Source organism: Saimiri boliviensis, chromosome 4 (assembly GCF_048565385.1).
Source record: "Saimiri boliviensis isolate mSaiBol1 chromosome 4, mSaiBol1.pri, whole genome shotgun sequence".
In the NCBI taxonomy this organism is placed as follows: Eukaryota; Metazoa; Chordata; class Mammalia; order Primates; family Cebidae; genus Saimiri; species Saimiri boliviensis.
The window spans coordinates 91,337,036-91,364,216 of NC_133452.1; the positions used below are offsets into that span (position 1 = coordinate 91,337,036).

General features: G+C 37.5%; 2 protein-coding genes across 2 annotated transcripts in view; one reads left to right on the top strand and one right to left on the bottom strand.

Annotated features, from left to right (window-relative positions):
• Positions 1 to 27,181, top strand: part of ENPP4 (ectonucleotide pyrophosphatase/phosphodiesterase 4) — a 52,116-nt gene that overhangs the window by 13,985 nt on the left and 10,950 nt on the right. The window lies entirely within an intron of this gene.
• Positions 12,990 to 21,832, bottom strand: ENPP5 (ectonucleotide pyrophosphatase/phosphodiesterase family member 5). Its single transcript, XM_003923071.4, has 4 exons — positions 21,718 to 21,832; positions 18,649 to 19,512; positions 16,555 to 16,731; positions 12,990 to 14,090 (listed from the first exon to the last, which is right to left on the bottom strand). The coding sequence occupies exons 2-4, from the start codon at positions 19,475 to 19,477 to the stop codon at positions 13,663 to 13,665; spliced, it is 1,434 nt and encodes a 477-aa protein (XP_003923120.1). The 5' UTR covers positions 19,478 to 19,512; positions 21,718 to 21,832; the 3' UTR covers positions 12,990 to 13,662.

Below are 27,181 nucleotides of genomic sequence, written 5' to 3' on the forward strand. Positions count from 1 at the left end.
AAAAAGTATATGTCAACAGGACAAGAAGAATAGTATTTATTTAATAAAAACATATATATTATATTATATATGTGTTAATTCATTTGTATCTTTAAAAAAATTATCACTGTTAAAGTCTGTGACTCCTTTAGTGCACTAAGAAAATGTTATAGTAAAACTAGCCTTTTACATTAAGGTTTTGGTATGTATTTTGTTAAATAACTAATTTGCTGCTTTGTTTTCTGGGTGGTAGAAAGTATTTGGCTCCAGGAAACATTTAATTGTTCATGACAACAATACCCCAAGGTAATAGGAAAAGTTTTCATTAAGTGTTTTTTATTTAGTCAGTGAATTCAGAATAAGTACATTTATGTATAACATAGGGACAATTATGCTGCTATTTATATGCAATTCTTCTGAGAAACAGCAATAGAATAAAACATTTCAATGTTTGTGAATAGGTTTTGCATTATTATTTCATAGGTTTGTCATAAGAATTTGTGGATAAATTATTGGCACATTAAAGGATTAAAATGTTTTTACATTGTTCTTGGGTGTCTCCCTCTTGTGCCCGTACCTGACAGGCTATGGATGATTGCATTTAATTCCTTTTATTTGGATGGTTTTACTTCCTTGTTAACACATAAAGTTATAAACGAAGGATGAGGAGGAGATGGGAAATGTGTATTTATTGTCAATTCTTGAAATAGTGTGTAAATAAAATAACATGAGTGTGCTTTAAAGAAGTATCTTTGTGGTGCCTTAATTTAAAATAAAATATTTTTAACCTATTGTTTGAATTCAGAATTAATGACTTTGTTCATGATTTTTTAAATTTGTGTGAATAAGATTTACCAAAATGTTCTTACTGTAATTATTAAATATAAAGTTCAGTGTCACTGGTAATTTTTACATTTTTTACCTTCTTGCAAAATAGACTTACTGTGCTAGATGTTGACATGACTTATATTATAGAAGCCCACATAGGTATTTATTAGGATTTTTAAAAACTCTTTAACAAAAATTTTAAAACAATGTATGCACAATCCAGCATAAGGACATCATTGGAAAGAAAGCCAAGATAAGTTTTGCAGAGCCTCCAGAGCTATAATTTATTGGCTTACGGTAGAAGAGAAGAGGTTTGAAAAAACTGATTATAAAATAGTAGGGATGGTGGGGGAGGCATTATAATATATAAACTTTGTTTTGTACATGGCCATAGGTATTTAATGACTTATCGAGTTAAATATAGCTTCAACAAGGCTCCCTCAATTAGAGCAGTAATTAATTCACTTTCTATTTTTATATTAAGAGAACACTGCTAAGTATTGTAGGAAAACAAAAGAATAAATGGCACTTTCTTTACTCTGAAACAGAGAATTCTTTTAAAAGTGGTAAAACTTTATTTATGCCAACAAATTATCTATGTGTACTCATGGGTTAATTCTTCTTGCTGAAAGCCTTATATACAGAATTATTTTCCAGACCTTGGGCTTCCTGAGGTTCAGATAATAACTTTGCCTCTTCCCACCACTCCCAGCCTCCTTAGTGCCTGTATTTGGTTATTATTACATCCCTCTCACCCCTTCCTCCATAGTGTACATCCACACACACTCACAAACATTGCCCGAAAGAACATGTGAAAATCTAAATGATCCCATGGATTCTGGAGCCCTGTAACACACAGACCTGCTGATTACAACGTGTGTGTGTGTGTGTGTGTGTGTGTGTGTGTGTGTGTGTGTGTGTGTATGTATGCATGTATATGTGAAAGTGTATGTGTAAAGAACTATTTTTATATATCCTATATTCTAGTCTTTTTTAGGATATGTGGTTTGCAAGTACTTCCTCTGTAGTTTATCTTTTTAGCCTCTTCTGATGGGTTTTCACAGAACAACAAATAAAGCTACTTTTGATGAGGCCCAGTTTACCAACTTTTTCTTTTATGGGTTGTACTTTTGGTGACAAGCCAAATACCTCTGTCTCACTCTAGGTTTTGAAGATTTTCTCCTATGTTTTTTTCTAAAAGTTTAGTTTTTCATTTAAATCTGTGATACATTTTGAATTATATTTTATATAAAGTGTGTGATTTAGGTCAAGGTTCAGGGTTTTTGTTGTTGAAAAGGCTGTTCTTTCTCCATTGATTTGCTTTTTAAACTTTGTCAAAAATCAGTTGGGACTATTTATGGGAATGCATTTCAGATTTCTCTATTCTGTTTCATTAATCTATGTATCTCTCTGCCAACACCATACTGTCTTGATTACTGTATCTATGCAATAGGACTTGATATCAGGTAGCTTGATTCCTCTAGCTATATTCTTTTTCGGTTTTGTTTTATCTATGTTAGGGCTTGTAGCTTCCCATATTAATTTTAGAATAAGTTTGTCTATGTGTACAAAAAAGAAAAACTTTGCAGGGATTTTGAACAACAGGAATTGCAGTAAATCTATAGATCAGTTTTGGGAGTTGGCACTTTTGCTATGTTGAGTCTGCCAACTTTTGGACATGATATGTCTCCTTATTTATTGAAACCTTTGATTTGAAGGCTCTTTTGATTTATTTTGTCAGTATTTGGTAATTTTCAGGATCCTGTACCCATTTTATTAAGTTTATATCTAAGAATTTTATTTTATTTGGAGTGAATGTAATAATAATATTTTTAAATTTTTGTTTTTATATATTTATTGTTAGTATATAAACATAGACTAATCTTTATGTGTTTATCTTGTGTCTTGAGACCTTGCTGTTAGTTCTAAGAGTTTCTGTTTTGATTTTTAGATTCTTTGGAATTTTCTACAAAGGCATGTCACCTGGGAATAGGGATAGTTTTGTTTCTTTTTTATCACAATACATGCCTTTTTTTCATCACAATACCTGCCTTTTTTTCTTTCTAGAAAGAACTTCAGTAGCTAGAACTTCCAGTACCATGTGATGATAAGAGTGATGATATAAATAAGCGTGATGATAGCAGACATCCTTCACCCATTCCCAGTCTTAAAGAGAAAGCATTCAGTCTGGTGAAAGACTGAAGACTGAATGCTTTAAGATTTTTTAAAAATATTTTTTTAAAGATGTTATTTGTCAAGTTGAGATAGTTTCCTTTTTATTCCTAACTTGCTAAGAGTTTTTTTCTTTTTTCCTTCTTTGAAAAAAGAAAGAAAATCTTAGCATTGGATCTTTTCACATGCTTATTCTCCATCGATTGATGTGATAATATGCTTTTCTTTAGCTTGTTAGAGCTTTTTGATAATGAATTCAATTTATTTATTGTGTATAAGGCTATTCAGATTGTTTCATCTTGGTTAAGTTTTAGTAGCTTGTGGTTTTCAATTTTGTCTTCTTTTTTAAAAAAATGTATTTATTTTACTTTAGGTGCATACTATATATGTCATTTCTCCCCATGTTATCTCTCCCCTACCCCCACAACTGTCCCCTGTATGTGATGCTCCTCTCCCTGAGTCCACATATTCTCGTTGTTCAACACCCACCTATGAGTGAGAACATAACGGTGCTTGGCTTTCTGTTCTTGTGTCAGTTTGCTGAGAATGATGGTTTCCAGATTCATCCAAGTCCCTACAAAAGACACGAACTCATCACTTTTTATGGCTGCGTAGTATTCCATGGTGTATATGTACTACGTTTTCTTTGTCCAGTCTATCATTGATGGGTATTTGGGTTGAATCCAGGTCTTTGCTATTGTACACAGGGCTGCAATGAACATACGTGCACATGTGTCTTTATAGTAGAACAATTTATAGTTCTTTGGGTATATATCCAATAGGGGGATTGCTGGGTCAAATGGAATTTCTATTTCTAGATCCTTGAGAAATCGCCACACTGTCTGCCACAATGGTTGAACTTATTTACACTCCCACCAACTGCGTAAGAGTGTTCCTATCTCTCCACATCCTCTCCAGCATCTATTGTCTCCAGATTTTTTAATGATCGCCATTCTAATTGGCGTGAGATGATATCTTAGTGTGGTTTTGATTTGCATTTCTCTAAGGACCAGTGATGATGAGCATTTTTTCATATGTTTGTTGGCCTCATATACGTCCTCTTTTGAAAAGTGTCTGTTCATATCCTTTGCCCACTTTTGAATGGGGTTGTTTGTTTTTATTCTTGTAAATCTGTTTTAGTTCTTTGTAGATTCTGGGTATTAGCCCTTTGTCAGATGGGTAGATTGCAAAAATTGTTTCCCATTCTGTTGGTTGCCTATTCACTCTGATGATGGTTTCTTTTGCTGTACAGAAGCTCTGGAGTTTAATTATATCCTATTTGTCTATTCTGGCTTTTACTGCCATTGCTTTTGGTGTTTTGGTCATGAAGTCCTTGCCTATGCCTATGTCCTGGATGGTTTTGCATATGTTTTCTTCTAGTATTTTTATGGTGTTAAGTTTTATGTTTAAATCTTTGATCCATCTGGAGTTAATTTTAGTGTAAAGTGTCAGGAAGGGGTCCAGTTTCTGCTTTCTGCACACTGCTAGCCAGTTTTTCCCAACACCATTTATTAAACATGGAGTCCTTTCCCCATTGCTTCTTTTTGTTGGGTTTGTCAAGGATCAGATGGTTGTAGATGTGTGGTGTTGCTCCGGAGGCCTCTGTTCTTTTCCATTGGTCTATGTCTCTGTTTTGGTACGAGTATCATGCTGTTTTGATTACTGTAGCCTTGTATTATAGTTTGAAGTCTGGCAGTGTGATGCCTCTGGCTTTGTTCTTTTTGCTTAGGATTGTCTTGGCTATGCAGGCCCTTTTGTGATTCCATATGAAATTTAAAGTTGTTTTTTTTTCCAGTTCTGTGAAGAAGGTCATTGGTAGCTTGATGGGGATAGCATTGAATCTATAGATTACTTTGGGCAGTATGGCCATTTTCACAATATTGATTCTTCCTAACCATGAGCATGGAATGTTTCTCCATCTGTTTGTGTCCTCTCTTATTTTGTTCAGCAGTGGTTTGTAGTTCTCCTTGAAGACGTCCTTTACATCCTTTGTTAGTTGTATTCCTAGATATTTTATTCTCTTTGTAGCAATTGTGAATGGGAGTTCGCCCTTGATTTGGCTTTCTTTAAGTCTGTTATTGGTGTATAGGAATGTTTGTGATTTTTGCACATTGATTTTGTCTCCTGAGACTTTGCTGAAGTTGCTTATCAGTTTGAGATTTTGGGTTGAGACGATGGGGTCTTCTAGATATACAATCATGTCATCTGCAAATAGAGACAATTTGACTTCCTCCTTTCCTATTTGAATACCCTTTATTTCTTTTTCTTGCCTGATTGCTCTGGCTAGAACTTCCAATACTATATTGAATAGGAATGGTGAGAGAGGGCATCCTTGTCTAGTGTCTGATTTCAAAGGGAATTCTTCCAGCTTTTGCACATTCAGTATGATACTGGCTGTAGGTTTGTCATATATAGCTTTTATCATTTTATGATACGTTCCATCAATACCTAGTGTATTGAGAGTTTTTAGCATGAAGGGCTGTTGAATTTTATCGAAGGTCTTCTCTGCATCTATTGAGATAATCATGTGATTTTTGTCTTTGGTTCCATTTATGTGATGGATTACATTTGTGGATTTGTGTATGTTGAACCAGCCTTGCATCCCTGGGATGAAGCATACTTGGTCGTGATGGATAAGCTTCTTGATGTGCTGTTGCAATCTGTTTGCCAGTATTTTATTGAAGATTTTTGCATTGATATTCATCGTGGACATTGGCCTGAAGTTTTCCTTTTTAGTTGAGTCTCTGCCTGGTTTTGGTATCAGGATGATGTTGGTCTCATAAAATGACTTAGGGAGGATTTCCTCCTTTCGTATTGTTTGACACAGTTCCAACAGGAATGGAACCAGCTCCTCTTTGTACGCCTGATAGAATTTGGCTGTGAACCCATCTCGACCTGGACTTTTTTGGTTGGTAGGCTATTGATTGCTGCCTCTACTTCAGCCCTTGTTATTGGTCTATTCAGGGTTTCAGCTTCCTCCTGGTATAGTTTTGGTAGAGTACAAGTGTCTAGGAATTTATCCATTTCTTCCTGGTTTACTGGTTTATGTGAGCAGAGCTGTTTGTAGTAATCTCTGATGGTAGTTTGTATTTCTGTGGGATCAGTGATGATATCCCTTTTATCATTTTTTATTGCATCTATTTGATTTTTCTCCCTTTTCTTTTTTATTAAGGTTAGCGATCTATTTTGTTGATCTTTTCAAAAAACCAGCTCCTGGATTTATTGATTTTTTGAAGGGTTTTTTTGTTTCTCTATCTCCTTCAGTTCTGCTCTGATCTTAGTTATCTCTTGTCTTCTGCTAGTTTTTGAGTTTTTTTGATCTTGCTCCTCTAGTTCTTTCAATTTTGATGATAGGGTGTCAATTTTAGATCTTTCCTGTCTTCTCTGTTGGACATTTATTGCTATAAATTTCCCTCTCGATACTGCTTTAAAGGTGTCCCAGAGATTCTGGTATGCTATGTCTTCATTCCGGTTGGTTTCGAAGAACATCTTTATTTCTGCCTTCATTTCATTGTTTATCCAATCAACATTCAGAAGCAAGTTGTTCAGTTTCCAAGTGGTTATGTGGGTTTGAGTGCGTTTCTTGATTCTGAGTTGTAGTGTGATTGTGCTGTGGTCTGATAGACTGTTTGTTATGATTTCTGTTCTTTTGCATTTGCTGAGGAGTGATTTGCTTCCAATGATGTGGTCAATTTTAGAGTAAGTGCAATGTGGTGCTGAGAAAAATGTATATTCTGTGGATTTGGGATGGAGCGTTCTGTATATGTCTATTAGGTCTGCTTGGTCCAGCTCTGCATTCAAGTCCTGGATATCCTTGTTAATTTTCTGTCTCATTTATCTGTGTAATATTGACAGTGGAGTATTTAAGTGGTTTTCAAATTTAAGTTCTTGAATTTATGAGGTAAAGTTGTTCCTAGTAGTTCTCTATTACCTTTTTAATATCAGCATTGATAGCCTCTTTTTAATTTTTGATAATTGTGATTGTGGCTGTTTTTATTTTTGTCAGTCTTGCTATAGGTTTATAAATGTTATTAAGTTTATAAAGTACTAGATTTGTGTTTTATTGATTTTCTTTAATGTTTTTCCAATTTCAATTACATTGGTTTCTATTGCTATCTTTATTATTTTCTTCCTTTTGCTTCCTTTAATTTGCTCTTCTTTTTCTAGTCCCTTGAGGGAAGTATGGTGGTGAATATTTTATGAGTCCTGGAGAAAAATGTTTATCCTCATTTTTCCAGTTAATGCTGTTGTTTGATCTAGTACTCTCTGTATGTTACTAGATCCTGTTGATTGTGTTGTAGAGATCTTCTATATTCTTTCTGATTCTCTGTCTGGATATTCAGAAGTTATTGAGAGTTGGGTGTTGAATCCCAATTATAATTATGATTTATTTGTTTTTGCTTTCAGTTGTATCAGTTTTTTTTCTTCTTCATATATTTTAAGGTTCTGCTGTTTAGGATTTATTACATTTAGGATTGTTATGTATTCCTGATGAAATATTATATATTACATTATATAAATTTATAGTTATTCCTTTTATCATTATGTAAAGTCCTCTGTGTAGTAATTCTCTCTGCTCCGAAATCTGTTTTGTCAGATATTAATGTAGCCATTCTTGCTTTTCAAAAAATTATTTTACATTGGTGTTATATAGGGAAAAAAAAGAAAAATTAATGTTGGCTAATAGTACAACTTTTCCCACCCTTTTACTTTTGACCTGCTGTGTCTTGAATTTGAAATTAGTTTATTGTAAATCATGTATAATACAGGTAGTTTTTTTGGTCCATTCTGTCAATCTCTGTCTTTTGAGATTAGTGTATTTATCTAACTTACATTTAAGGTAATTATTGATATGTTAATTCTGCCATTTTGTTATCTATTTTCTAGAATTTTCCCTGGTTCTCATTTCTGCTTCTCTTCTTTTGCCTTCCTATGGGTTAGGTTAAATTTTTAAATTCCTTATTGATTTTTTTGTAGTGTTTTTGAGTGTGTCTCTTTGTATAATTTTTCTAGTGTCTGGTCTGAGTGTTACAATATGCATTTGTGATTTATAACTGTCTGCTGGCATCAGCATTTTACCACTTTAAATGAAGTGTGGGAAACTCACTTTTATTTAGGTCCCTTTAACTTCCATACTTCTAAATATTGGCATGAATATCAGGTGGCATTATAATTGCTTTGAACATCAAGTATAGTTTATAACACTCATGGGAAAAAAGATAGTCTATTGTATGTACCCATGTGTCTGTTCTTCACATTATTCCATCTTCCTTCCTGACATTCTAAGGTTCTTTTTTAAAAAAACCATTTCGTTTATGTTTGAAAAACATTCTTTCCCTATCTTTAAACATAGATCTTCTGATAGCAGCAACTTTTTTTGGTTTCTCTACTTTGGAGAATGATTTTATTTCCCCTTCATTCTTTAGGATAGTTTCATGGTATATAGAATGCATGAAAGTTACTTCTTTTTTAAGCACTTGAGAAACACTATGCCATTGCCTTCTGGCCTCCATGATTTCAGTAAAAATCTGCTGTCATCAGACTTGGTGTTCTGTAGGTAATGCATTGCTTCACTTTGGCTACTTTCAAGATTTTTCTTTTGACTTGTTGGGTAGGGGGCCATTTTCACAAGTTTACTTATGATGTACCTAGGTGTGGATTTAGTTGGGTTTATTCTGTTTGGGAGTTCACTCAGCTTCTTGGATCTGCAGATTTGTGTCTAGTCAGGTTGGAGAAGTTTTTAGTCATTATTTTGTCAAGCAGTCTTTCAGCCTCCCCTTTTATGACCCTGGTGATATGGAAGTTGGATTTTTTCTTATTGTTCCACAGGTCACTGAGGCCTGTTAAAATTTTGTGACTTCTAGTATTCTGTACTTAAGTTCACTGATTCTGTCTTCCACCAATTCCATTGTACTATTGAGCCTATGTGGTTTTCAAAATATCATTATATTTTCAATTTTATAATTTCCATTTTAAAAATAACTTGATTTCTTTACTGAGGTTTTTTTTTTAACTTTTTATTTTAAAGAGAATTTGCATTGTTGAAGTATTTTTATGACAACTGTTTTACAATTCTTGTATGATCCCAACATATGAATCATCTTGGTGCTGGCATCAATTATTTTTTCTCAGTGTAGTTACAACTTTCTTGGTTTTAGGTATAACAGGTAATTTTCAGTTGTATCCTGAATATCTTATATATTATGTAATAAGACGATGGGTTCCCTTTAGATTTTTTAATTTAGAAGAAAGTCACACTGTTTAGGTTTAGTATGTAGATCTTGTCCTACTTTTTTGGGCTGTGGTTCCAAGAGCAGCTTAAACTTTCACAGCCTTTGAGGTGATGTTGGATTATGGTCTGCTTGGATTGTGTGGTGCTGCTGGAATTCCCACTGGTCTCTGCTAGTCCTGCCTGAGGAAAGCAGAAGATTTTCCCTAGGCCAGCTGCCAGGTATCTCTGGGTAGGGGAATGGTGTGGTAGGATTCCCTTACTGATGCCCCGTGCCCATTTCAAAGTCTCTGGGTAGAGGAGGAGAGTCTTAGGCCATGGGAACAAAGAGTTTCCCCAGACTGTTTGCTGTACCTTGGTCTCTTTGCTTGTCCACTTCTATGTCTCTCAGTGGAAGAGTATTTCAGTGGCGGGAAGGAGAATGCTTCTGTTGGCTGCTCTTTAATGGGACTCCCAATCAATATCCCTCATTGGAAGGCTATGGCAATTCCCCCTTGCTGATGACATACGCTACCCTGATGTTACCAGAGATTCTTCTTTGATCCACAGAAGGAATATGCCTTCCTAGGCCGCTGACTTGCCAGGTGGGGGTTAGGAAATGCAGGTTCTGTGCAGCCTCCTTCAGTTAGGTGGGAAACATGTGAAGCCCTGCTGCTGTGCTGTTTCTCCAGCCCCAGGGTCCCTAATCAGCTTGCAGTCTTTTTTTTTTTTTTTTTTTTTCTTTTTTTGAGATGGAGTTTCGCTCTTGTTACCCAGGCTGGAGTGCAATGGCGTGATCTCGGCTCACCGCAACCTCCGTCTCCTGGGTTCAGGCAATTCTCCTGCCTCAGCCTTCTGAGTAGCTGGGATTACAGGCACGTGCCACCATGCCCAGCTAATTTTTTGTATCTTTAGTAGAGACGGGGTTTCACCATGTTGACCAGGATGGTCTCGATCTCTCGACCTCGTGATCCACCCGCCTCGGCCTCCCAAAGTGCTGGGATTACAGGCTTGAGCCACCGTGCCCGGCCAGCTTGCAGTCTTATTACCACCCTTCAGGGTGTCTTGCACTATTTCCAGGCTCTATAATTGTGCTTAGTGTGGAGGAAAAAGGACAAGCAGGACCATGCTGTCCTGTCCTGATTGGATGTTAAAATGTATTTTAAAACGTCTTTTTTGTTTTGTTTTGTTTTGTTTTGTTTTGTTTTGTTTTGTTTTGTTTTGTTTAATGGAGTCTCATTCTGTCTCACAGGCTGAAGTGCAGTGGTTCAATCTTGGCTCACTGCAATCTCTGCCTCTTGGGTTCAAGCAATTCTCTGCCCCAGCCTACCAAGTAGCTGGGATTACAGGCTCCCATCACCATGCCCAGCTAATTTTTGTATTTTTAGTAGAGATGGAGTTTCACCATCTTGGCCAGGCTGGTCTTGAACTAGTGATCCACCTGCCTTGGCCTCCCAAAGTGCTGGGATTACAAGCATAAGCCACTGTGCCCAGCCTTTAAAACATCTTTTTAGAAGCATCAAATTGCCCACAAGTTTATGAAATTACTGGGGTGAGATTCAGAGAAGACTGAAATCTTAAATGAGTCTAGCATTCAGGACTATTTTGTCCTGGGGCATTGTCCTTGGGCATTGGCCAATCTGGAAGAAAGCTGTAAGCCTTGTGTAGCTGAATGTCAAAAGTTGGACTACAGAGCCTGCTAAGGGTGGGAGCATTGGTTTAACCACCTCCTGCTAGGGGTAGGATCTCAATGGGCGACCTTAGGATGAACCAGAAGTAAACCAATCTGGACTCCAGCTTGACTTTGAGTATAAACTCAGTCAGAGAACCTGGCTCCTGCCTCCAGCTCTGGCACTAATATGTCATGCAAATTTCACAGCTTTGCAAGAGCTTTTGTTAAATTAAGGGTTAATCGATCCCTTAGAGCTTTCCCAGCTCTATGATTATCAAGTATGTCCCCTTCAATTAATGAAAAACATTTTAAAAATGTGAAAACTAGAAAAGCTGGGGTCTTTCATTAGATTTTCTAGAAACAATAGATTCTTGTAAGAAACTAAGACTAATAATAGGATACTTACAGGGCATTTTGAAAAGCAATTTAAACTTGAACTGCAGGTGATGGAGAAAAAAATATGAAATACAAACTGAATTTTAAAAAACCCTAACAATTAATACATTGTACAAATTGGCTAATGTAGGAGGATGCTGAGAAAAAATGGGGGCACAGGGAGAAGCTCCATTCCTCTGACCTTTCTAAAATTCTTATAAGATTAGCCAGGCTTTTATTTCCATGTACTAATTTGAGTTCACTGCATACAATGCTTGACCATGAAGACGTTCAGATAAAACAAAACAACAACAAAAAGATGTCAATGACGTTGAGTGATGTGATTTTCCCAGAAAAGTTTAAAGTTTTGTTTTTCTTTAGTAAATGCTATTTTATAGAAAAATAAGTATCTGTAAGTAAGCCAACTGATAATCAAATCTTCATACAATAATTTACTTTCTTATTACTAATAGCACCTTCTGAAATAAATTTAATGCAATTATTTAAATGGTCAGATAGCATTATAATAGCAATGCTTTAAAATGGACCAGTTTCATCTTCCCATCATTATGCTGACATTTCAATAATGCAGGTAAGTTCATAGCTACAAAGCAAGCCAACATGAGTGCTCACATATTCTGAGATGTCTAATCCAGAGTTTATGCTTCTGAGGTATTTGCTACCTATCATATAATTTCTCACCTTTTTAATCTATAGGCCATTTCCAATTATTTGATTCTATTCTATTAAGAGGTTTTATAATGAAATAGGAATTATGTGCCAACATTCCTTACTGGTATTATTTTAAAAAATAAGATATTCACCAAATTTTAGGAAGCACTTATATTTGGTTATACTTTTAACTATGTCACTTTAGTTCACATCTAATTTGTCCTTTTTTTCTAGAATAGTTTTACAATTTATCTACTAATTAGCCAATTGGTGCATATGTATACATAAAATCGCAATACTTTCCTTGTGTCCATAAAGTGCTATTTTCTTCAAGGTAAGTCTTTTCAGGGCTTCCTCTTCCCCCTAAGAAACCACATGTAATACCATGCCCCTCCCAAACTTCTTGATTACTTACAAATCTAAAGCACAGCCTCAGGTTGTTGGAATGAAAAGAACTGAGATGACCAGGCAGGTCAAAAGTACTGCCTTAGAAGAAGTCTATCTCTGAACTGGGATTCATCCTTGATTCCACTGAGCACTTGGTAGGTGCATATTCACATATTTATTGAAAGAGGGCTATATCATCTCAGCTCCCAGGTTTTGATACCTGTTACCACAGTTACTTTGCTAATTTTTTCTAGTATACACCCTTTACCACTGTTCTGGGTGTCTTGTAAACATCTCACATGTGGTCCTGACTAATTTTGTTTCCAGGCTCCACACAGTTCTTTTCAAGGATTGAGTGGCCAATATTTTATCTAATATTGTTTGTGCTCTTTTGCAACTTTGAATCTTCAAATGATCAAATCTAAACATGCTTGTGCTCTGTTATTATGTGCTACCAGAAAGAAAACAAGCATTGTTTTATCCAATTTGATTTTTAATGTAATTAATAGCTATTTAATTTTCAAAGGAGCAAATAATTACAAACAGGAGAATACATTGCTGAGATGGTGCCTGTGCTATTCAGGCCATTGCTGAACTACAGAGGAAAAATATATTCATGGTGTCTTCATTATTATGAAAATCACAGTAATTTGACTAATCAGGAAATCACAATAATTTTATGACAAAAACAATATCTTTAGAATGAATTTGTCAGTATTTGACTTTATTTTGGGGGAAAAATAAATGAAAACCATGTTCTTGGGAAAGAAATATGACAAGAAATGCCCAACATTGCTTTCTACTGTTGGGATACATCTTCAAAATTCAAGGTTCAAAGGTTATCACATTTAAGTTTCACTTGTCACTTTCTTCTCTCAATTTAAGGAGATAGATTTCTACATCCATTATTCGGGATAATTAGAAATTTCATTCAGTTTGAACAATGAGTAACAAGTATTCTGTGACATGGGTGCCAAAAGTTGTCATTTTTAACCGTCCATAAAGTGCATTTCAATTAAAGTACCCATCAGGAGAGAAATTTAAGTGCAATATATAAGGTACTTTACATAGTGCAAAGTTGCTAAATATATACATTATATGTGCTGAGTCCAAATAAAGCAGGGTCTTATCTATCCCTATGCTACAATGAACAATGGAGACATACTCTCACATCTTTATTCCTTTACAGGTGTAAGAATTTTGATCTGTCTGTGCGTGTGTGTGTGTGTGTATGTATGTATCTAAATATGTAACTGCTTAATGGTTTCTGCAAATGTCTGAAACTGGTGTCCCAGAATTTGAAACCTTTAAACACTGACATAATTATGCAATCTCCATTTCAATATGCAATTCCACTTTCAAAGTAACATTAGGCTTGTAATAATGGTTGAGCTATTTCAGCATGCATATCTTGTAAGGCAGGTATTTGACTGTGAATTAAATGTTTAATGAAAATTACAAAAAATACAATCACTAAAATACTGCCAAGAGAGACCCCTATGAGATAAGGGTATGATCCCTCTTGCTCATACTCTTCTGGTTTGACACTACCAGGGAGGAGTATAGTACTCTGTGTATAAGAGACCACCTTTGGCATTGCTGAATTGAGCAGATCCTGGACATTCCAGAATGATCCATTGTGTGGCATGGCGGTGATATTGAGGAGGTGGCACAATAGTGGGTACAAATCTGTGGCGTTCATGGCTTCTTTTGAGAAATTCTTTCTGAAGGCAGGACCATGGGCTAAAAATATTGGATGCATTTCTGCTAATGCATTATCATAACCATGGTTGCCTACTGTAAAGAGAAAATACATGAAGAAGTTAGCCTACCATGCATTAAAATGGATATAATTGTTGAATGGTCAAGTTCTGAACTTAAATACACATCATATCTACTTTGAGTGTAAAAATAAAATTATCTTTTACAATCTCTGCTGTTGTCCACATCACAATTCTCTTCAGGAAATGAAGAGAAAATGATTGTGAATCTTTCTCACAAGCCAACAGTGGCTTAAGCAGCAGGGGAAGCAGGGTAAAGAACAAAGCAGAGCCAAGTTAGGGAAAAATTAGAGGTTTTTTTTTTTTTTTCTTCTGGTGGCAAAGTAATATTCAGCAAATACTTATTGGGTATCTACTGTGTTCTAATTATTGTTCTAAAGTTAAAGAGATAGAGGTGTCATTGGTCTAAATCACAAGCCAAAAAACTCATAGGTACCAATAAAATACAACACATAAAGAAAAACAAAAGAAACCATGAAAATCAAACCTGCACTTACAACTACAATCTACTACTAAAAAGCAAAGGTCAGAGTGAAGGAGAGTAGAAAACTCTTGATTTTGGTGGCTCTAATCAGGATCCAACTTAGCATTATGTGCTTTTTGTGTGGCTACAAATAAGATAAAAACTTAGGGGTCTTCTGACATATGTATCAAGTGATATGGATGTGAAATTCATAATAGCTGCATTTCGAAGTCATGTGTGCCTAACATGGTATCAGGTGCAAGGCAAAGGAGCTATTGCTGATAAGATGGTATTCAAAGAAAACTGATAGGCTTCATCTTAAAGGTGGCAAGGAAAATGACTAATAAATCCATCTCTAATAGCCATACTTGCTACAGGGAGCTATGCAATAGGAACACTCCCTACCCTTATCCCCCTCAAAAAAATCCTAAATCAATTTCTCTAAAAGTCATAAACTGATCCCATGTCATTTCAAAGTAATTTGAAATCTCCCAGGCAAAACGTATCTAAAGAAGTCATTCTAGATGCCATGATTCTTTTAGGTTTGAGTAAAAAATAACAATGAACTTATGAATCACTAGTAATTATCTGACAGGATACTATGCTATTCCATTGATTGACAGTCACATTGGGAATATGCCATTAGATAATTTGTAATTGACTAGAGGATTGCTATGTTCATTTCTATGAGAAGTTGGGATCTAAACTCTCACCCATGAAGGCAAAGATAATTATCACACTTCTTACTGGAAATTCAGACTTAAAATTAAGTCATTGTGACTTATAGAAAACGTTTCCCATGAATAGGGACTTAATGTTGTAGTGGTAGCCCCAATCATAAATGTTTGATCGCGTAGACGGTATTTAATAATGAATGCCTGAGGGCAATGGTTCTCAAACTTTCGTGTGTTTCACCAGGGCCTCACAGTTTCAAATTTAATAGGTCTGGGTTGGGCGCAGTGGTTTGACTTTCTTCTTTTTTTCTTTTCTTTTTTTTTTTTTTTTTTTGAGACAGAGTTTCGCTCCTGTTACCCAGGCTGGAGTGCAATGGTGCGATCTCGGCTCACTGCAACCTCTGCCTCCTGGGTTCAAGCAATTCTCCTGCCTCAGCCTCCCGAGTAGCTGGGACTACAGGCGTGCGCCACCATGCCCAGCTAATTTTTGCATTTTTAGTAGAGGGGGGTTTCACCATGTTGACCAGATGGTCTCGATCTCTTGACCTCGTGATCCGCCCACCTCGGCCTCCCAAAGTGCTGGGATTATAGGTGTCAGCCACTGCGCCTGGCCATGATTTGCATTTCTAACAAGCTCTCAGCTGATGTGGCTGCTGCTGGGCCAGGGAACACACTTTGAGAACCACTGCTTTAGGGCATTAGGGCTTAAGTATTCTGGTTTAGGTATGCAGTGGTCAATATCTAATTAATTATTGAATCATTAAACATAATGCAATATAAATTGGAGTATTATTAGGGTTTTCTATCAAAAATAGAAGTGACCAATCTATTAACTGTAATTCAGCACACCATTTCTAGAGGCCCCTTTGAATTTATATTAACTTTAAAATAAAAATCTTGCAAAAGATAGCAGTCCCTTTTTGAACAATCTCTCTAACATAAGAGCTACTTGCACAAGACACAAAAATCTGAACATTGGTTTGTGAATCATTATCTGCATGTGAAAACAATTTTAAGAACCAGAAACCATGTATCTGTATACATCTGCCACGAACACACTACAAATATCATTGTCAGGCATCTGCTTTCCTTTTAATCAAAAAACATGATAGAAACACAATTCCACCTGAAGGGACATTTTATATATATCTTTTATATATCAAGGACCAATGTCTAAAAAAGCACATTTCTAGATAGTTAAGTACTGAAACATTATAGTTTCTTAATATTCAAGTAGCAGAGAGTAAAAATATCAATCAATAAACTGCTGTATTATGTGCTAAAACTGTTGTAGTTTAGCAAAAAGCGATGCAGAATGGAAAGAAATACTCTGTCATACTCACACAGAAAGTCATCTGACTTATTCTGTAAAATGTGCCACCCTTCATCAGCCACTGCTATGATTGGCTGAATTCGATTGTTGTATTTGTAATGCCATCTCTCTGGAATCTCTTCTTTTTTGTAAACAGTAAGATTAGGATGAGCCCGAGTTAGTGCTTCATAGACTTCATCAAATTTACCTAAAGAGAAGGGAGGAGAGTTACTCAGATCAAAATACTCATAGCTACAATCAACCAACCAAGCATGGGCAAAAGACTTGATATGAAGGTGAAAAGCCAGAGAGCTGAACATAAGAAAAAAATTATTTCCCCCTACTTGAGAAAAACAATTTTGGGAAGGGAAACTGAGAAATACTCTTCTGCTGTAAGTCAGTTCACCTTAGAATTAAGGAAGGGCATTTTATAGAACCAGAAACCTCTAAAGACTTCAATACACACACATTAATTAGTGACACTAAGTAAAATGTCTAGGGTACCGCAATACCCAAACAAAAACAGCGAGGTTCTGGTAGTTGTGAGTGCAGACACAAAGAATGACAAGAAAACATGGTGAGTGGTGGGTTAGGGCTGGGAAAAGAGACTGGAGGTGGAAAGTGGTTTGTAAAATGGAAACACCTGAAAACACTGGAGGTGTTGCCAAAGTACTCCCTGTAACTACAAGTGCAGTCACCTGGGCACTGTCTTTCACCCTCCTCCTGCTTTTCAAATCCATTTGCTGAGGTTTCATCATTACCTTCCACACCTCAACAAGAGGACATCATTCCATTTTTATAGGGGAAATTGAAGGGTTAATGTAATTTCCCTCCCTCCCTCCCTTCCTTCTCTTCCTCCCTTTTCTCTCTCTCTTTCCCTTTTTCTTTTTTCTCTTTCCTTCCTTTCCTTTTTTCCTTCCTTCTCTCTTCTTCTTTCCTCTCTCTCCTCTTCTCTCTCTCTCCCCCTTCTTTCCTCCCTCCCTCCCTCTCTGTCTTTCTCTCTTTCAGCTAGGACTCCCTGTCACCCAAGCTGCAGTGCAGCGATGTGATCATAGATTACTATAACCTGGAACTCCTGGGCTCAAGCAATCCTTCGCCCTCAGCTTGGGACTACAGGTGTGTGCCACCACACCAGGCTATTTTTTATTTTTGTTTTTTAGCAACAGTGTCTTGCTGTTTCCCAGGCTGGCCTCGAACTCCTGGCCTCAAGTGACCATAGCGCCTCAGCCTCCCAAAGTGCTGAGATTATAGGCTTGAATAGTTACCCTCACCTTATTTTCTTAAACAACAAGAAAAAAATGTGCTGTTTGCTGAAAACTGTGTGTATAAAACACATGCATATTTTAACATATGCTGTTTCATACAATTCTCCTAATTTCCCTCTGAGGGATGGAATTCTCATTTGTGAGATATTATAGCTTTTCAAAATCTGTTCTCTCATTTGATACCTAAGACCAACCCTTTGAGGTGATAAAATATGTCAAAGAGCAGGCCTGAGTTTTGTTGTCACTTATTTTGTGACCTTGGGATATTAAACCTTTTGAGGTCATTTACCTGTCATTTGCCTGTCTTTAAAATGGAGACTATGCTGAGGTGACAGGTTTGGTATAAGGATTCCAGGGGAGGTTTGTAAGAAGTTTAAGGTATTGTTATTACTTTCCATACTTATAAGGAAAATACATCTCAGATTGACCAAAGCTCTTCCTCCTTCGTATCCTCCACAGCTTCCATGTTAAGCAGGTCCAAATTAGGAGTCTACAAAAGTATTTGGGGCTTCTATGAAATAACTGTACATGTATTCAAGTTTTGTATGTATCGTTCCATCTCAGTTTTTCTAAGAAGGGAGGCTATAACTTTCATCATATTCTATAATTCCAAAACGGTTAAAATTTTCTGCCATTACGTACCTAGAGCACATCAATTTCAGTATTCTAGGAAAAAGGAAAAAAAATTAGGCTTTGAGAAAGGAAATTTTTGTCTTTCCAGAGTCTGAGAATTAAAGCCCAGAATATTACCATGACACAGGCAAGTCTACTTTAAAGGCACAGCAACAGAAATCCCTATTCATTTGATCACACTGGGCCAGTGCACATCTAGCCTCAGCTCACCATTCAGTCAGCCTTACCTTCTTTTGGCAAGATGGCTGCTACTGGAGACTGATCAATCAGGGTATAGTGGTCTTTATCCACATACTGGTCAAGTTCTATTACCCTTTCCTCAGAGCACTGGGTCATTCCGTGATCACTTGTGATGATTAGGTTCAGACTGTTCCATAACTTTGCCTTTCTTAGCATTTGTATGAGATATCCTAACTTGTTGTCAATATCTGCAATGACAGGCCCCATGAGTGGACTGTCAGGTCCCAGATGGTGACCCATATCATCAGGATCTTCCCAATAGAGAAGACCAAGATTTATGGGCTCTTTTGATGTAAACCATTCGATAATTTTGGCAACTCTATCTTCGAATGAAACTGACTCGTTGTAAGGCATGTAATGAGTAGGAAAGCTCTTATGTATTTTTACATCTGTTCCGGGCCACATGGCTGCACCACTAGTGTGTCCTGCCCTCTGATTTGTAATCCATATTGGTGTCGCTTCTTCCCAAAACTTGGAATCATAAATATTCATGTGATCCAAAGAGAAGGATTTGTTCCGAATAGGATCAAACATATCATTTGCAACAATCCCATGATTCTCTGCAAAGAGGCCAGTTACCAAAGTATAATGGTTAGGGTAGGTTTTTGTAATAAAAACATTAGTAACTTGCTTCACGTGAACACCATATTTCATAACATAATAAAAATGGGGAGTTGGAACTTTATATAAATAATCCCAACGGAATCCATCAAAAGAAACTAGTAGAACCTTTTGTTGGTCTGGTTGGAGAGAAAAGGTGGTTGAAAGACTCAGCGCAGCAAGTGTGCAGGACACCAAGAGAAATTTTGAAGTCATTTTCCAAGTACTTGATCAGTTCAGTGTAAGATAATCTGCAGAATAAACATACAGAAATTAATGGCAATAATTTCGTTTTGTATACTTGACCCCAAACTCAGAGTAACAGTGTTTAGCAATCCCAGTTATATCATAAATTAGAGCCTGGAAGAATTACGTCATCCAACTCCATCTTAGACAAAAGACCTGGGACTACATGAATAATAAAGCCAGTAAGTTTAGTTGCATTTAAACAACTTTTTCACTTCTGAGAATTTATCTAAATATCCCTCAAAGGAATTATTTAAGTGAGCTCTCCAATAGTATTTTAAAATATGATACATTTACATAAAAACTTTGTAGAAACATTTTCAGTTTGATCCAGACTTTTGACTTCTGGTCAGAAATATTTTTATAGTCAAATACCTGTGAACATACTTACCATTATGGCTAGACCAATTATGGCAACATAGCAACAATGAAGTATCAATAGCAAATCGAATAATGGTGCTTATATATATGTTTATGCATCCTTCTATTTTCAACCCCTATATTTGGTTTATCATAGGTAAAAGAAGTATTACTAAAGAGAGGAAAATAGATGAATTTGGTTTCTTGAAGTGAAATAACATTTGTGACATCCAGATATATTTATTGAAAAGTAATCTGCTTTCGTTTATTAATAATCAAATCACAGCCTTCTTTAAACAATTAGATTCTAAACTGAATATTAACAGAAATATAATTCTGAAATTTGTTGTTGACTTTCCTACTGTTAAAATTAGTGAAAATTTAATCTTATCATTGATATGTGTAGAAAAAGCACCTCCCTGGTTTAAATCTCTTTGGATCAAGGTTGGTGAACTTTTCCACTAATCTGTGTATATTTGTAAAATGCTTTTATTTTATTGGAGAAAGCTAATAAGATGCTGTAGGGATAAACAATAGATATGTAAATGTTGTCAGTTTTCATCAGGCTTGCACATCAAGCAAGGATCTTTCGTTTTCTCCTTTTTCTATCCATTCCTGCATGAAGGCATTTATAAACCCATCAAAACTTAGATCAAACCATACTTTGTACAAATAAGTCTCTTGAAACTGGCTTTTGATATCTTCCTAATCTGAACATGAAGACATTTTTAAACTTTAAAAGTATATCCTGTTTCACCTTACTATGTTATAAGTATAGGTAAATAAAAACTACCTGGCATGCTTGCTTTGCTTCCAGGAGTACAAGGAATATATGCACATTATGGGGATTGGCTGAGGGCAATAATTTCTGGTTTGCTGGCTTTAAACTATGCTTTCACCATATCTAGACATCTCTTAAACTGAAATCTTTTGTTCTAAAGACAATGGTTCAAAATTATATTTAAAAACAATTTATTAGACGGCAATACTTTCTCCGATTCTGATAGGAACATTAAAAATAGTTGCAGCAGAGAACAGCAAATAGGTTACTGCAAATACATTTACTTACCCACAGATCTGTCTATGAATGGTAGCTGCTCTCTGTCCTTTCTCCCCCTAATTTTCTCTCCCACCTTTTTAGAACAAAGCTGGCTAGTATCAACCAACTGTAATTTAAAGCTAAACTACATGGAACACCTGATTTTCTTCTCTCTTAGCAAATTAATTCAGCAGGAGAAAACTGTGTAAGCAGGAGAAAACTACTTTCCTGGGACCAACAAAAGTAAGCAGAGATTAACGGTTGTCTAAAGCTTAGGAATGTTTGGCAAGAAGACCCAACATCACATTCATGACACAGAGCAATAAACAGAGGTAGGGGATGGGGAATTAAAACAATTAGATTTTTTTTTTTTTTCTTTTTCGTGCTCCAAATGCTGCCCAGAACAGTGGAATCCGTGGCTCTGGCCCCAAATTTCACTGGATACTTTCCAGTTCTTTCTCCCCTCCAAACCTTCCTCTACAGACAGACTTGGAGATCAGGAGGGAAGGGGCGCCAATTAAATGGAAGAAGGAAAGTGCAGAAGGAATAGGTTTGTGTATGTAGATCAAGCAGACACACGGGGAAGGGGCGGGGGTCCATCGTTTCCACCTGGATTCCATCCAACCGCTACCCAGAAGGGTCCAGGCGTAGGGTACCTTCCCAATTTCCAGTCATCCCGCCCACCGAGGCCTGCGGATGCCTCACCGTGGGCTTTTAAGGTGGGCAGTGGCAAGGAGGGGGCGTTGCTTTGGGGGCCCAGAGGAGCCGTATGGGTCCCGGGGAGGGAAGTCTCCCACCTTCCTGGACTCACCCTCGCAGCGATCTGGTCAGTCCGTGTTAGTTTGGGGTAACGGCGGGGAGGTGACCGGAGGGAGAGGCGCCCCCAGATCACGCAGCAGCTCACCTGCACGCAACCCCGGCGCGGAGCACCTGACCGCCCCGCCCCCCGCCCCGCCTCCTGGCTCCTATTGGCTCTGCTCGGGTTGCCCCCGAAAGCCAGGCTTCCAGGAGTAACTGCACGGCCTGTCAATCAGCGGGGGCAGGGGCGGGCGCTGCCTGGGTTTGGAGGGTGAAGGGGGAGGAGACCCGCGGGAGCCAGCACCCAGCTGGGAGGCCGGAGGGGTGGAGAGGCCAACTGCCTGGTCACACACAAAACCTTCCTGCACTGTGCCTCTTCCAGAGGACCAGCCGTGCTGGAGTCAGTGATGCTGAGAGATTATTACGTCCTACCCCAATGGTGGGCGTACTCTTTCACCAACTGTTTTTCCTTTAAAAGCGACTTGTATTCTCTGATTTCTTATCTCGGGTTTTTTTCTGCTGCCCGTCCCCCGCCCCTCGTGTCACGAGTTGGCGATGGGCACACCGTGGGCTTTGCTCTGAGGAACACCTGCACACTCGAGGATGCCAATGGGACGATGATGTTTCATTCTTTTAATTAGTGGGTGTTATCTGCTTTAACTCAGACAGAATTTACTAATCTAGTCAACTCTGAAGCTCCAACGTTTGTTGTCCAGGTTTTTGCAATCGAGATCCCTGAGGTATATTTGTGATATATCCAGCAAGGCAACTGATATTATGCGAATTAAATCAAGCCAGGTTCAGGATTGGGTTAATTTGCACAGGAGGGAGGTGGAACAGCTACCTTCTCTGATAGTGGCATCTGAGCTGCAGACTCTGCTTCTACTTTTTTTTTTTTTTTTTTTTTTTTTTTTTTTTTTTTTTTTTTTTCAAATAGGCATTAAAACTACAAACTTAAGTCCTGATTTCTCTTTCAGAAAGCCTTCAGTGCTTCTGGTCTGTTAGTGGTCCTATTTTGTCTTTTTTGGTACTGTAGTGGATTATTTTCTCATTTGCGGGGGTAATCAATGGCATTTTTAGGTCATTTTTAGACTTGGGCAAAGTAATTACTTTGCCCAACTGTCTTTACCATAAATTATAGCAGTGATATCAAACTACCCTAAAATAATTTGTCCATCTATACAACTCCAGCCAGAATTCTAACCTAATTAGAATTTTAGTTCTCTCTGCAGCAGGCAATAATAGCGGCCTGATTGTTACAATGTAAGTTTAACATCTGATTAGCTGGTGAAACTGGGAGCATATCTGCAACAGTGGTTTTGGCTCCTGCCTGGGGCTTTAAAGTGAATAGAGATTTCTGTTCATATTTAATTAAACTCTGCAAACATTTTGGTCATAGCTTTTTCTCTGTCTGCTTTTAATAGAGGGACAGTCTCAACCCCAAACACTGCTACCTCCTAACTGGGTCATCCCATCCTGAAGGGCATCTGGGCACACTTCCATGGCCTTTTATTTGTGGTAACTTGAGTTTATGGTTTTCAACACGTGGGATGGGGATTAAGAGGGAGGCTGGTTTCTGTGTTTAGCAGACCCAAAGACAATGAAGTTGAACAAGTTGTTCCAATTCCCCAAAGCCCTGTCCTTTGAAATTGCCCAAATTTGGAACAGAGTGGTCCAGTCTTTTAAGTTCTTGTCCCTCAAAAATAGGTCAACTTTGTGCTCTCCTCAAACACTCAAAGGACAATGTATGCTTATCAGAGAGCAGGAGCAGTGAAAATGGGGCCTGACTTTTGTTTGGGTCACTGAACATTGTTGGACTCTGGATAACAACCTGATTTGCTCTGCAAACCTTATGGAAGTCATAATTGTATTCACTAGCTATCCCTGTGAAATAGGCATGGTACAGCTGTTAACCACAGTGCACAACACAGAAAAATGTTCATGAGAGGCTCAGCTAGTGCCAGACTTTTAGTGCCCGGAAGTCCATATAATGACACCTAATGTTCACCTACTAGGCTTGTGATTACCTTATGTTGTCCAAGGGAAGAAAGTCTGGTTTACATAGTATAGAGGAATGAATATAAAAACATGGGATTCCTGCTCACACATCTGTACCTGCCCTCCTGTCTTACTGTTGCCGCAATATCTGTCTATTTGCAATAGGTTTTCAGAAAGTTTTAGCCACAGTACATACAATAGCAGTACATACATTGCTATTGACTGTAACCATTCTTTTATTCCCTGTTATTGAATTAGTGGAATTATAATTGAATAATAGCATAACAGAAGAACCAACTTCTTTCTTTCAAAGGTTTTGGGGTGGAGTGGGGAGGGAGATCCGTCTGCTTGCCCAGTGAAGTCTAATGGGGGTTTGAGAGCTGGATGATTTTCTTTTCAGGGTCTGGGAGAGCTTTGTGCTAAAACTGAAATGTGATCTGTTCTTTTGAAACAACCAAAACCGGCTCTATCACAGAAGTCTTGTTTTCAGAACTAGACTTCATGGTAGGTAAAATAAACACATAATTTTACAATTAAAAATCTTTAAAGGTGCATTCCACTACATTATACTACAAATGACTGAACTAAAAGAAAGTTAATCTCTTAATTCTTTATAGAACATTCTGCAAAATGTGGGTATCACATATTCAATGGCCGTAGGTAGGAACCACTGGGATTCTGGTTCTGGACCGCTCTTAATTCATGATAAACAGTGGTCTTCACTAATCTTGACTCATTAGCAGAAGTTCAGTCCAATGAGTGAAATGTTGAATTATAGAATAGTCAAAAACTTAGCTCAAGAATTTTAATGTATATTAGTAAGTTAGGCTTCTAGTAATATGCTTGTACTAATTAGAATGCATTTTATACAAATGATTATTATGCTTTTATCCTCAGAAAGCTTTACACAAGTCAAATATAGACCTCTTTGTATTGTTGTATTCTGTAAATTGTATTCATAGTGTGTTAGTTCTAGGACCATGGTTCTGGAGGCCAGAAGTCTGAAATCAAGATGTATTCAGGGCCATGCTCTCTCCGAGATGCTAAATAAGAATCCTTGCTTGCCCCTAACAGCTGCTGGGGATTCTGGTCTTCCTTGGCTTGCTGCAGCATAGCTTCAATCTCTGCCTCTACTGTCACAAGATGCTCTCCTCTGTGTGTCTCTATGTCACATGGCCTTATAAGGACACCAGCCATTTGGATTAAGGCCCACTTAATCCAGTATGCCCTCATCTAAATTCAATTACATATGCAAAGATCTTAGTTCCAAATAAGGTCACATTCTTAGGTTCCAGGTGAATGTGTATTTCAGAAGGACACTTATTCAACCCAGTACTAGCAGAAAGTTTAATTTTATGGCCCAGCCTAGATAGAAAGTTCATGGATTACTAATAAAATGGCTCAAATCAAGGTAACTGACAACATCTGGTACTGACAAGGATTCAGAGCTATCATACATTGCTGGGCTGTCATGCACTGCTGGTGGGAAGGACTTCCACTATGGCAGTCCATTTGGAAGTTTCTCGTAAAGTTAAATACACACATATTATTCAACCCAGGAATCTCACTCCTAGGTATTTATCTAAGAGAAACAAAGATGTCCACTCAAAAACCTATCAACACATTTTTACAGCAGCTTTATTCACAATCATGAAAAGCTAGAAACCACCAAAATGTCCCTCAACTAGTGAATAAACAAATTGTAGCGTCTCCATAAGCGCCATACTGTTTTGGCAATAAGAAGGAATAGAGAACTGTTGCGTGCAACAACACGGATGAGTCTCACAAGCATTATTCTAGGTGAACAAAGCCAGACATAAATGGTCATACACTGTATGATTCCACTTATATGAAATTCTAGAAAAGGCAAAACAGTGGGAATGGAAACCAGATCACAGTTGCCAGGGACTGGTGGTGAGGCGTGGGGATTGGCTAGAAAGGGGCACAAAGAATTCTTTTATGTGATAGAATCTTGATGTATCACTAAGTTTATCAAAATTCAGAGAACAATGTGCCAAAAAATGTTTAATTTTACTTCGTGGAAATTATACCTCAGTAAACAGCAGCAACAACAAATAAACCCCGCTCTGCAATCATCCCCTGCACCCCACCAAAGTTCATGAATTAGTGCTGGTGGTGTTTGACTCTAAGTGACCTTTCCCTGTGTGTATGGGTGCATACCAGTTCTTCCTGTTCTGTCACCTAGTCTGAAGTGTAGTGATGTGATCTCAGCTCTCTGCAACCTCTACCTCCCAGGTTCAAGCAGTTCTCCTGCCTCAGCCCCCCAAATAGCTGTGACTACAGGCACCTGCCACCACACCCAGCTAATTTTTGTATTTTGTGGATCATGAGGTCAGGAGTTCAAGACCAGCCTGGCCAACATGGTGAGACCCCATCTCTACTAAAAATATTTTCTAGGCTAGAACTGAATGTCACTTGTTGCATAGCTAACTCAGTGTAGGATGCAGTAATATAGTAGGAGACATAGTCATCTTTTGGTATTTGGTTTGAGGCCTATTTTGTAAGACATATCATCAGGAGCCAAATATGAAACTGCACATGTATTTGTGGTGTATAGGATGAAAACATTTCATCAGAACCATATTCTCAGTTCTTCGTAAAGCACATAACACCCCTTATTAGATGACTGAATGTACTTAGTTTAACATCACTACTTAAAAAATTATTGGCTCCTTATAGATATTACAATTCTGTAAACTTACTAGTAGTGGGGGAGGGCCTAAAAATATTGTCCTCCATTCAGATCAAAAAGACATTTTTCCACTCTAGGTATTTGCATTTAAAGTGTAAATGTAAATATTGTTTGCAACAATTTTGTAGCTTGAGGATACACCAAGGAATTCTTTGGTAAGTGTGAATCTTTATGAACAGGCCAAGCAGGCAGCAACTGCTTTATGCCTTTAAGGCATTCTTGGCAAGGAAGGGTCAGAGACCTCACGGGAGAATTATCCCTGCCCAATTCCTGGATAGTTGCAATTTCATAATTGGAAGTTAATCTCTTAGCCTTAAGGGGTTTCTCCCAGGAACAGTGTCATACGCATCTCTATTAGCTATTTATATATACGTGTGTGACTAAGTTTATCGGATTTGCTCCAATTTGCATAATTGGTTGGGGAGAAAAGCCCTTAGAGGAATAAAGATGGGTATTGTCTTTTAAAGGTGAGTAAATAGAGGGGGCAGTTCTAGAGGAAAGTGAAAACAGAAAAAGGAAGAGGAGCAAACTGCAAGCTGGCATCCCTCATAATTTGCTCAAAGCTAGTTCTGTTCTTTGCCCATCATTAAGCAGCAGATCCCTGCAGGGAAGTATGAAGTCATAGGCAACAGGTAAACCTGGCTTAGGAAAGTGTTCCAATCTGACCTTTGTAAAAAGTTGAATAGCCTTTCATCTAGAAAATTCAGGTAATTTATAAAATCTTTGAGAGCTTTGCTATTCTTCCAGCCACTTTCATCCTTACTCC